General features: G+C 40.3%; 1 protein-coding gene across 1 annotated transcript in view; it reads right to left on the bottom strand.

The window, feature by feature from the left end:
• The window catches only part of galnt14 (UDP-N-acetyl-alpha-D-galactosamine:polypeptide N-acetylgalactosaminyltransferase 14 (GalNAc-T14)), a 214,963-nt gene that overhangs the window by 29,019 nt on the left and 173,920 nt on the right, over positions 1-12,024 (bottom strand). Inside the window, exons 9-10 of the mRNA XM_084954131.1 lie at positions 8,608-8,711; positions 164-290 (exon numbers count right to left, since the gene is read on the bottom strand). Of these exons, the coding sequence (XP_084810257.1) occupies positions 164-290; positions 8,608-8,711 (231 nt within the window). The remainder of the gene's footprint in view (positions 1-163; positions 291-8,607; positions 8,712-12,024) is intronic.

The raw sequence follows: 12,024 nt of genomic DNA, 5'->3' as shown, positions 1-12,024 counted from the left end.
ATAAGAAGAGGGTCTGTGGCCACCTCTCCAACACCTCTGTTGTCCCTCTGAATTGCACCGAAACAGGTGAAGTGAATTCACAAAGGTTCATGCTCAAGTATTACTGATTTTTTTGTTAAACCGTGATAAAAAGAGTTCTATAAATTATCCTTCAGACACTTACTTGATGTATGTGTTGGCGTTGCCTTCAGGAAACACATATGGGTGTTTCTTCCTGAAGACGTGACCCACTCTGCTGCAGGGCAGGATCTCCAGACTGCCGCCACACTGCCAAACCCGGAATGAGATCTCTGCACACAACACAAACAGACATAAGAAAGACTTTTAAATTCCCTGATATTGATTTATGAAGCGATTATTAAAGTTTCACTGAGGCTGTATAAAATGTCAATCATATATATTTAATCTCTGTAATATTCTGGATATTTATAATTGAGCTATTTGTTATATTTTGTAACTTTGTAATATATTGTATTATTTACTTTAGTTCAGTCTGTTACTGTTCCTATTGTACTGAACAACTGTAACCACATAAAATGTAAATAAAATCACTGATAATTTTGGCTTGGTTTTCATGCAGCTGTGACAAACTGTAAACTTAAATAATCTGAGCTGATCACTGGGAGCAGCTTTGATTATTTTGTATTAATGGCATAAAGTTGATGATGAGAGTTCTTATAGTCAAATACAGAAACGTCTCAAAATAAAAATAATGACGAAGAGTAAATCTGTCTGTAAGTCTTTAATGAAACTGAAGGCTTAATATCTAATAAAAAGCCTTACAGCAAAATTTGATTGCAAGTCAAAAATAATTAAATTCAGGTAGAGACATTACGTATATGAAGACGCGGGATGTTTTTGTTTAAAGATATTCAGGCATCCAACTCAATTAACTGCCATGAATGGTAAAATTATACTTATTCAAATATTTCTCCGTATTTTCACTAATGCTTAACTGTAATAAGAGGGATCAGAAAAAAAAGCATTTATGACTTGGCTGAAGTAGATTTATTCAGTGATGTAGGTTTTATTTTTCTTGTTTTTTTAAAGCTAAAGTTGTGTTTTTTTTTCTCTTTTATCCTAAACAAAATGACAATCGAGCCAAGAATGCTCATCCCTTACACAAAGCCAAGAATAGAGTTATCTGTTCTGTGTATCTTTATCAGTGTCACTATGTAATTTTTCAAAAATGTTTTATTTCTTCTGCGAAGCACTTTGTGATGTTCTGCTCTTGAAAGGCACCCTAAATAAATGTCGCCTTTCATCCTAAGCTTTATTTTTTACAAAGCACCTGTCACACAGCCCAAAGTGCTTCAAATGGCATGGCTGAAGCAGTAAATAATAAATGTTACACTTCAAAATCCCCTTTTCAGTCTATCCTTCACGTCCTCTATCGGAGGCCTGGGAGCTTGAGGGTCCAACACAGTATCGTTGCTGTTCCTAGGACTGCGCTCTTCTGGACAGAGATCTCAAATGTTGTTCCTGGAATCTGCTGGAGCCACTCGCCTAGCTTGGGGGTCACTGTACTGAGCGCCCTGATTATCACTAGAACCACTGTTACCTTCACCCTCCACATCTTGTCAAATTCTTCTCTCAACCCTTGGTACTTCTCCAGCTTCTCATGTTCCTTCTTCCTGATCTTGCTGTCATTCAGTATAGCTACATCTATCACTACGGCCATCTCCCTCTGTTTATCCACCTCTACTATGTCTGGTTGGTTAGCCATCACCAGTTTGTCTGTATGTATCTGGAAGTCCCACAGGAACTTAGATCCGTCATTCTCAACTACCCTAGGTATGTCCCATTTTGACCTCAGGACTTGTTCCTGTTGGTCACTTGGTTATGGTGTTCGATGTATGCCCTGCCTACTAGCATCTTGCACCCTACTGTTATGTGCTGGATTTTCTCAAGGGCAACTGTACACAGCCTGCACCTGGGGTCTTGCCTGGTGTGATAGACCCCTGCCTCTATGGATCTTGTACTTGGAGCTTGCTTCTGTGCTGCCATGATTAGTGCCTCTGTCCTGTCTTTCAGTCCAGCTTTGTCCAGCCACTGGTAGGATTTCTGATTGTCAGACAGTTCTTCTATCTGCTGGTGGTATCTGCAGGGACCTGTCCTTACATGTCCTTATTGCGCCTCTTTTTTCTTGGGTTTTTGCTGCCTGAAGTATTAACTAAGCATGCTGTCAGTGAAGGCCATCTTCCTGATGTGCTCATGGGTGTGGATGTTCAAGCTAGTCCTCAGCCTCTTTCATTGCACTTAGTGTACAGTCTCAGGGTGCTAGGCTTGGGGTGAAACCCTCCATTCATGGTCAGGAGCTTCCTTGTCTTGATGTCCGTGGCTTCTATCTCCTCCTTTGGGCACCTTATTATCCCAGCAGGGTATCTGATCACCGGCAGGGAGTAGGTTTTGATAACCCGGATATTGTTCTTAACATTTAGCTGACTCTTCAGGACTTGCCTGACTCTCTGCAAGTACTTGGTGGTTCTAGCTTTCCTAGCAGCCTGTTAGTGGTTCCCATTTGCCTGTGGGATTCCAAGATACTTGTAGCATGATCCCATAAGTTCTTTCTTCCTTCCCCCTGGTTAACGAGGAGGTGGCTAACGATTGCTCCATTCTGTAGTCGGTATCCATAGCCAGTCTTGTCAGTGATCTCACTGAGGGGGTTCAGGCCTATACAGAACAGCAGTGGGGACAGACTACCTCCTTGGTAGATCCTGCACTTGATGGTGACTTGTGCTATGGGCTTGAAGTTGGCCTCTAGTGTTGTACGTCACATCCCAATGGAGTTCCTGATAAAGGTTCTTAGGGTCCTGTTGATCTTGTTTATTTCTAGGCATTCCAGGATCCAGGTGCAGGGCACTGGAGTCATAGACCTTCTTGTAGTCAATCCAGGTAGGGCACAGGTTGGTCAGTCTGGTCTTGCAATCTCGGAGGTACTGTCCATAGTACTCCGTTCACATTATCTAGCAGATCCTCAGATGGTACTTCACTTAGTCTTGGTAACCAGCTACGGAGGATCCAGGTTTCAAGCTTTGCCATGATCCTCTCTCTCAGGACAGTTCCTCAAGCACTCAACAATCCTCCTTCCATTGCACTTGGGGCTTGGTACCCAATCTCGGGTGGAGGTGATGATATCGCCCCCATGAGTCGTCATCCTGGCTCCCCCTTGCCGTAGCATTAGTGTTGTACCTAGTCAAACTCTAGCCATGAGAGCATTTCCTTCTACTGAATGTTGGAACACTGAGCTACTAGTTGTTTGACTGTCAATCTGGATGCTGGGTATCGAAGATTCCATAGGTCCCTCATCCTATTCATCCTATTCATGTAACCCCTTCCACTTCCACTTTTCAAGCAACTTAAAGAAGTCCAGACGCTTTTCTTTGTAAGCTCATTTGACTACAATGACCTGGATGACTGAGAACCTTCACAGACATGGGGTTCATTTTAAATGTCTAGAACAAGCTTCACTAAAATAAGAGGTGGTGTTAGGGATGAAACCAGTTTTAACATACTTTTTTATTTTTTATTTAATTTATTTAACCTTTATTTAACCAGGAAAAGTCCCATTGAGATTAAAAACCTCTTTTTCAAGGGAGTCCTGGCCAAGAGGCGACAACATGTTAAAATTTCAAAGTTACATACATATTATAAGTAACAATTACATTTTAAAAACATTTTTCTCTGGCTCTCTCAATTTGGACTTAAAAGCATTTAATGAAATAAGATCTGCTATCTTCCAGTCTTTTTGCATCATGTTCCATGTGAAAGGGGCAGCATAAATAAAAGCCCTCTTTCCCAGTTCAGTTCTGACAAATGGAACATTGAGCAAAAAAAGATCGCTTGAACACAGGCTGTAAGAAACAGTACTTCTCCGTGTGAGCAGATCGCAAATGTAGGTGGGCATTTGTCCAAGCAGGGCCTTATAAATAAAGATGCACCAGTGAACAAACCTCCTGGAGGACAACGAAGGCCATCCCACTCGAGCGTACAGATCACTACAATGGGTCAAGGCCCTACAGTTTGTAATAAACCGTAAAGAGGCATGATATACTGAGTCAATCTTATGAAGACACTGGGCGGAAGCATTCATGTACAGCAGATCACCATAATCTAAAACAGATAAAAATGTGGCATTTACAAGACGCTTTTTTGTCTCAAAAGAAAAGCAAAATTTGTTTCGAAAGAAAAATCCCAATTTTAGTTTGAGTTTTTTCACAAGATTGTCTATGTGAGATTTAAAGGTCAAAGAATCATCAGTTAAAAAGCCAAGATATTTATACGTATGCACCACTTCTATGAGGTTTCCCTCAAGAGTGGACACCAAAGGGACAGTTTGAGGAAATCTCTTCATGTTTGAAAACAACATTAGCTTTGTCTTTTCAGCATTGACAACCAATTTCAGCTCCAGGAGTGTGTGCTGAACCACGTCAAAAGCTTTCTGCAAAGATTCTATTGCCTTTTCAAGGCTTGAGCCAAAGGAATAAATAACTGTGTCATCAGCATAAAAATGCATACTAGCATTGGACACATTTTGTCCCAAATCATTTATATACATGATGAACAACAGAGGTCCTAAAATTGAACCCTGTGGCACCCCAGTGTGAATATTCAAAAATTCTGAGCACAGATTTTCACATTTAATGCATTGAGTCCTGTCACTCAAATAGTTAGTGAACCAGGAGACGACATGTCTTTTGGGAGGCAAACATCAAGTGTGTCATGTTAACTGGTTAAATTTACCTCCATTCTGTCTCTCAGGCTTATTTATTTGAAGTGTTGTCGTTTTTTTCTATTTTGTATCTTTTCTATTCGGCACATCACAGCTAAGTGGGACAACCCTCCCTAAATATTTGATGACACACTGATGGACTCTGATTTGTTTGTTTGAGTTATGTGTGTTAGAATGTGTGTGCGGATGCATTCATATGACCTGCTTACACTGTGCTCATTCTCTGATGTGAGCACTGCAACACAGATGAAAGACAAAACTAACTTCACTTCATTTCACATCATTCCTCGTGTGTGTGTTAATTCTCAGAGTTTCTATCTGTCCACAGAGAAAAAAAGAAACAAGAGTTCCCCCAAAGAAAGAGAAGCTGAAAATTTCACAAAGTTTTTGCAGTAACAGGGGGGGAGAGAGGGAGAGCGAGAGCATGGAAGAGAGAGCAAGTGAAAATTAGAGCTTGGACTGGTTTGATGAGGGAGAGGAGGGATGGAGGCAAAGATGAAACACGAGAGAGTACAAAGGAGAACAAGAGAAGTCAGCAAGATGCTGAGATACTGACACAGAGCCTGTGAGACTGACAGAAACATGACAGAGAGCAAATGAGTGTGAGTGTGTGTGTGTGTGTGTGTGTGTGTGTGTGTGTGTGTGTGCGTGTTTGTGTGCGCACGTTTCTTCAAAGGGAGATGAAAAACAGGCTAACCGTCTTTCAGTGATCAGAGAAAAAGCAGCAGTATAACAATCACCAAACTGAATTCAACACCATAGACACCCACAGACAGACACACACACACACACACACACACACACACACACACACACACATGCACAGTTCAGATGACTGGAGGCAGGTAGCAGCAGGAGCGCCAGATGCTGCTGCTGGATGGATGTCAGAAGGTAAAGACTTTTTTTTTGTTGAATGAAAACTTCACCTTTGTTTCTGGCAGTTATCTCACTAATTTAATCATCCCTCTGTCTTTGCAATCGGCTCAGCTGTCTGTGATCACACAGTCAACACCAGGGAAACTGTTCAAGTCATGCATCTGATGCAGTGCTAGGTGTATGCTAAAACTACAAGCTGTTATCTCCTCACTTTCCCCCCTCTGTCACTCCACTATTAAAAATCTGAATTCAAATCTGATTTAAATTACTGAGCAGTCGCCTTTAAAGTTGTCTCCTTCGGGCACAGCTGTCCTCCTACTTTTAGATCACTATCTCAAATTCTGTATGCGTCAATGATGCTCGCTGGATACCCACTATTGTGTCGAAAGGCCAAACCTTCAACTTGAATTTAATTCTGTGGAAAAGGACAAGGTTACAGAGAGCATGTGGTCGAGCTCGTGGTAAGTGAAGGTTGTGCTGTGTGCTGGGGTACAGTGGCACATGCACAGTTCAGCTGGTTTGCAATAGATGTTATCTTTCAGACACCACTGGACATGATGGTATAATTCTGCCATGACAGTGTGACTCTGGGCAACAATGTCTTTGTGTGTTGTGAAAGTCAAAACAAAATGGCAAGTATGCTCCTGTTAATACCCCTGACCTGATGTTTAACCTTCAAACTTGCACACTGAGTCTCTGTTTTTGCTGAAAACTGCTGTTTTGTCTCAGAGCTGCAGACAGAGACACAGTTCTCATCACAAGTGATGATACCTGACATGAAACTCGAGTCTTCTTGACACTGAAGTTGGTGCAATTTTGATTCATGTGGTGAAATCACAGACTGTAGGTGTAAGCCATCAAAATGGGACATCCATCATATAATAGCCATCTAAAAATTTCAGCAGCACTGGAAGCGGTCAAGAGGAGCACAATGAGGAATTAAATTTAGGCATGCTTATTAACTATGGCTGCACCTCGCACTGTTATTTAAGATTGATTATGATTGGGAAATAATAGCAGCGTTTGGTATAAAATGAAAAAAGCAAACTAGCCCATTTCCTCCTTCAAGTGAAAGCTAACGTTTTAAATATTTAACTAAAACCATAAAAAACATGAATCTTGCATTAAAGCATCATCCTGCCAGTGAACATGACAACCACACAGATTTGCTCTGGGTAAATTAATCATTTCTGAATGTTGGTGGTGAGAAGACAGGGTTGCTAAAACTATAGTGAAGAAAATACAGTTTAGATGTGAAACAGTAGAACTGCAGGTGAAGAGGAGGTTTGGCTTTCTTGTAACCGAAGCACTGAGCTCATTAAAGCTGATCATGATATAGTGCCTTATCTCTGGGCAAATTAGACCTTTGTGTGCAATGGTACAAAGTGATACTGTAACTGCTTTATGGCAATTCTGGGTTTTTATAGGAATTGGCATTAATGTGATGAATACCTTTAATTTGTTAGGTACCAAATTTATTGAACATGAGAGAAACTCATACCCGCTAATAATTCATCCACTCACTGATTCTGACCTGATTTTTTCCCTTAAGGTAATAATCCTACAAATTTTGTGACGATGTTCAAGTTTGCAGACATCCAGCAGGTTTCTCTGTGATGTTATGATGTTTTTAGATGGTCAGTTTGGCGACTTATTTTGTAGTTACACAGGAGAAGTCAGTTCATTTCAATAAACGTAAAAAAATCCTACATGCTTTTTTCCAGTGTTAAAAATCAGCACAATTGGCAGTAAGCTTCATGTTGCAAACATTAGCAAATAAGATTGAGCGCTTGACTAATATTTTCTCCTGCTTATATTTTGTACCTTGAGAAATAATAATGAATGCAGTCGTCATTTAATTTAACACAGAATACCTTAATTTGCCACAGAAGAGAAGAGACGAGACGATAAGGGAAGAGAGAAGAAGAATTTGTAGAATTTGTTAACTCCTTACATTTGGTAATAACTCCTCTGATAAAAGGACCAATCTGCGTTACTTGATGTGTTTTTGCATAATGTGAAATCTGCAGGGAAGAACACCTTATATTTGGACTTTTAAATGTTTTGGGATAAAGGATCAATCACACAACCATAAAGCAAAATGCAATAAATAACAAATCATATAAAACATAAAAAACACTATTCAAAAGACCAGTGGCAGCTAGGACAAATGCATTTTTGAGTCTGCACATTGGCATTCAGTAATTTAAACGTCTTTGGCTAACCTGGCTACGATCAGCCAGGTTAGAGTGGACCTGATCCCATACAAATGACTCAGGTTATCCTGCTGTTTTGATGCACACTGTAAGTACACCTTGCACTAAATCATTAAAAATGCATGACAATCATCAGTCATGGTTCGAACTCGAGCTAATTTAATTGCACTGTCTGAATCAGTTTTATGGCCCTCGTACTGACAAAGACACCATCCACAGCCTGACAGAAGACACATTTGGACCTAATCTGATTTACTTTGGACTCTTATGCCCAGTCATGGCACAGGAAAATAGTCTGTGGGCTAATCTGAGCTGAGCTCCACATGTGGAGCTGTGACTGTGTCACTGTGGCCAGACTCACCCCGAAGCAACACTGGCAGTTAAAGCCTAATGCAGCTCATAGAAAACTGAAAATGTGGGCCTCCTTTGGTCCAAAGATACATTCCAGTTTCTTTGCAGTGAGAGTGGACTGACTGAATGTAAATTAACCAAAAGATACTGATGAAGATGCAGCTTGAGATATTTATTTTGTGTTTCATAAATGGATGGTTGACTTTTTGCTAATGTTAGGATATAATGGTTTCACTGGTTTAGTCCATTTGAGATGGGTGGTCTGTAACAACAAAAATAAAATGATTTTAAAAATGTAGAAGTGGCAAAAATGTAATTACTCAACAGAAAACGTCATTAATATTACTGCTTAAACAGTTAATATTAGTTTCCAATGTTTTACGAGTTCCCTCTAAACTTCACAGCACCTTTCTTCCAAGTACGATGACTCACCAAAGTTCTCACCACCCCAAATGTCCATGGCAGTGTCGTATTTTCCAAGGTGATTGAACCAGGACCTGTCAATCACAAAGAGTCCGCCTGCAATGATGGGGGTCCTGTCAGAGAAACAACGAAAGGGGGAAAATAAGGGAGTCACAAGATGAGAAAAACATTTCCTTGTAATTTGTAATTAAGTCCTAAGCATGTCTACTAGATTTATGTCTCACTACTGACCCGAAAACATCCAGAGATGACAAAACAGATAAAAAAAAAAAAACATTTATGAAAAGGGAGTTTCAAAAGCATAAATCTTCGCTACCTTCACTACCCTAACTTTTTAGCTACACATAAACATGTGAAAGAAAAGTAAAAGCTTCAGCCCTCACACATGCTTGTGCTGCTTACATTTGTCCTCACATTTCTCCAGAATCTCATCAGATCTAATCCAAACACGAGGAGCTCCTGTTTAGTTTCTCTTTGAGTTTTGCCGTTTTCTTTCTCTTTGCCATAACGCAAACACACACACACAATCACACAGACACATGCAGGACAATGAGACGACTGAATAGCTGAAGGCCAGCACGCGCCATCAAATACCCTCTGTTTATCAACAATTATCCCGCTGTCATCGCCTGCAAATAGCACCCTGAGTGTGTGTGTCCGTATGTGGGTGGCAGAACATAAACTCTTTTCAAGCTCAATTTGTCCTTGTGTGTTTAAAGGAATGTAGCAGTGTGTGTGTGTGTGTGTGTGTGTGTGTGTGTGTGTGTGTGTGCATAAGACTTTGACTGCAGAAAGTGAGGATGTTAAATGGCATAAAATAACTTGGCAAATGCAATGAATAGGATGAGACAAACAAGACTGCGTTTATTTGTGGACATTTATGTGTATGTGTCCCTATCTTTATGAGGACTGATGCTCGAGGGCTGTTTTTTCTCTAGAGTGTCGAGGCCGATCGGACAACACCACACAGTGTAGCAGCGATGATGTGACATAGGACTGGAACAGCAGAAATCTCAGTAATGATCATTTAAGAAATTAAGCTCAAAAGTTACGGGAATGCAGACCTCATCACAATCGACCGCCCACCGCGTTCCTTTTTCAGATGACGTTACCGCAGTTTCACTTAAATAAAGCTACTTTCAGCTTCTCCCTTATTCACAAAAGGTGACCACAGCGAGTCGGTCTGCACACTTCGAGCTTTTACAGGATCTTTTGCTTGTTAGACAAATGTTTAAATCACTGCATTATGGAGCAGTTTCACTGAAATAAGTCACAATAATAATAATTACCATTATTATTTGTATTGCAGTTTCTGACACAGATACAAAGTGTTTTTCAGTTTGGAAAAAACACACATTAGAAAAGTGTGCATACATACAAAAATGTGTTTTCAGCAGTAATTTAACCAAAGCACAGATTGACCTGACCGGAGGAGCTTCGGAAGGCTGTTCCAAAGGTTCCTACAGGCTTGTGTCTGAATTTAAAAGAAGACCACAGTACAGTGAAAAGACTCTGACCAGATGATTGGACAGGCCAACTAATGCAATAATAGTAGGAGCCTGCCCATGAAATTACTACATTTTACAATGAATTCTGAATGTTGCCCAATGAAGGGAAGCTAGATTAGAGGTGATAAGCAGGCACAGGCATGTTTTTGTTAGCAGTTGTGGACTAAATGAAGACAAGCTACGAAGGACTGAGAAATACACATAAAAAGTGAATTACAGAATTAAAGACAGCAGAGAATGAAACTGAGCACTAAAAGTTTCAGACCCCTGGTTGACAGCAAAGGTTTGATTTTTTTATTTTTTATGTTGCAGTAAGTAAGTACCAAAATACATTTACAGTGTTTATCATCAATGCAGAGGAGAAAACAGGACATGCAGGATAAATATGGGAAAATGTGGTGCAGCAGAAGTTTTCAACTATACTGCAGCTGGCACATCCACTAAATATTGTAGTAAAGATATTATATGGATGGATAGATGGTGATTTTATGCACGCAGTTTTTATGTTATTACTGAGACGGCTGCTAAGTGGTGAAACTTGTTTCTAGAAGTAAATTAATACTAGATGGAAATGTTTGCATGGTTGAAACACCAGGATAAGAGTAAATGAAAGCACTTCTAAATGTTCAACTGCCCCTGTGTGTTTATTTGTTCCAAAAACTGATGCTGTTAAAAAAAAAGTGGTGAAAAGCACCCCAACTCATCTCCTCGAGTATCTGTGTTACAGGTTACAGTGCATATATATGATGTATGTGGTTGTAAAGGTTAGGGTTGGAGGCTTTGAAATACATAATGCCAATCATGGTCTTCATACGTATAGTTTATAAATGCATAAATAGTAACTCTTGGTAACCAGGTTGACATGGCAGATAAAAGCATTGCATTGACTTGCAGGTAGAAACCATGACAGTGAACAAGCTACAACCTTTCCACAATCTTTCTACATCCATCTCCAAAACACAAACACAGGGACACACACACACACGCACCATATGTGATTGCCTGCCCCGCTGCCTCCACCAAAACATAAAAATAAAAACCATGCATGAAGTCAGGCAGTCATAAGTTGGCACAGCAGCAAATCTGGGTTCCTGCCACCAATCTGACTTATGACGAAGGAGCAGTGCCAAAGTTTATTATTTATAACCGTGCGTGTGTGTTTGCTCTGTGGCTCTTGTGGCTTCCCTTTGTTTGTTTGTTCATCTCTCCACAGCAAATGATTTGTCAGGCATCGATGATTTGAGTTTTTGTAAACTTTTAGCGTATTAGGTTTTTCATCACAGCCAATGTGTCCTTATGCAACCTGCTTTCATTTCCAAGGCATCAAGCTCAGCAGTGCAGGGTTGGTGTTGTGAAGGGGCGGATTTTAGTCTAAACCACAATGTTTCCCTAAATTTAAACTAAACTTGAGTAGATTTAAGTGCCAGTGTCGAACCACCAAAGAAGCCAAAGATTTCTTGTGCTTCTGAGAGTTAGTTTATGTGTCTCTTGCTTTTAGTTCAGCTTTAGATGACGTCAGGTTTGTTAGTTCCCCTTTGTGTTCTCATGATGTTCCTTCAGTCTTCTTGCTCTCTGTTTTTCCTTTTGTCTGTTTGTGTCAAGTTAGTGCTGTCTCCCCATTCTGCTGTGGCTCTCTTCCATATTTTATTTTGGCGACTGTTGTTCCGTGTGTTGGTTCCCCCGGCTCATTAAGTTAATTATTCTCAGTTGTGTTCCCACCTGTTACCTCTGCCCTCGTTATCGTGTGTGTGTGTGTGTGTGTGTGTGTGTGTGTGTGTGTATTGTCTCAGTCTTGCTTTGTTGCATCGTCCTTCATGGTTGTTTTGTTTCTTGTGAGTAACTCTTGTGAGTTAACAGCATTAAAGCAGATTTTTGAGTTTATTCAGGACGATCACATATGGAGAAACTAAAACTATTG

The sequence above is a fragment of the Perissodus microlepis genome, chromosome 15 (genome assembly GCF_051167445.1).
Source record: "Perissodus microlepis isolate ML-2025 ecotype Zambia chromosome 15, ASM5116744v1, whole genome shotgun sequence".
Classification (NCBI taxonomy): Eukaryota; Metazoa; Chordata; class Actinopteri; order Cichliformes; family Cichlidae; genus Perissodus; species Perissodus microlepis.
The sequence above is the reverse complement of the archived record's forward strand: the minus strand, read 5'-3'. Positions and strand labels throughout refer to the sequence as shown.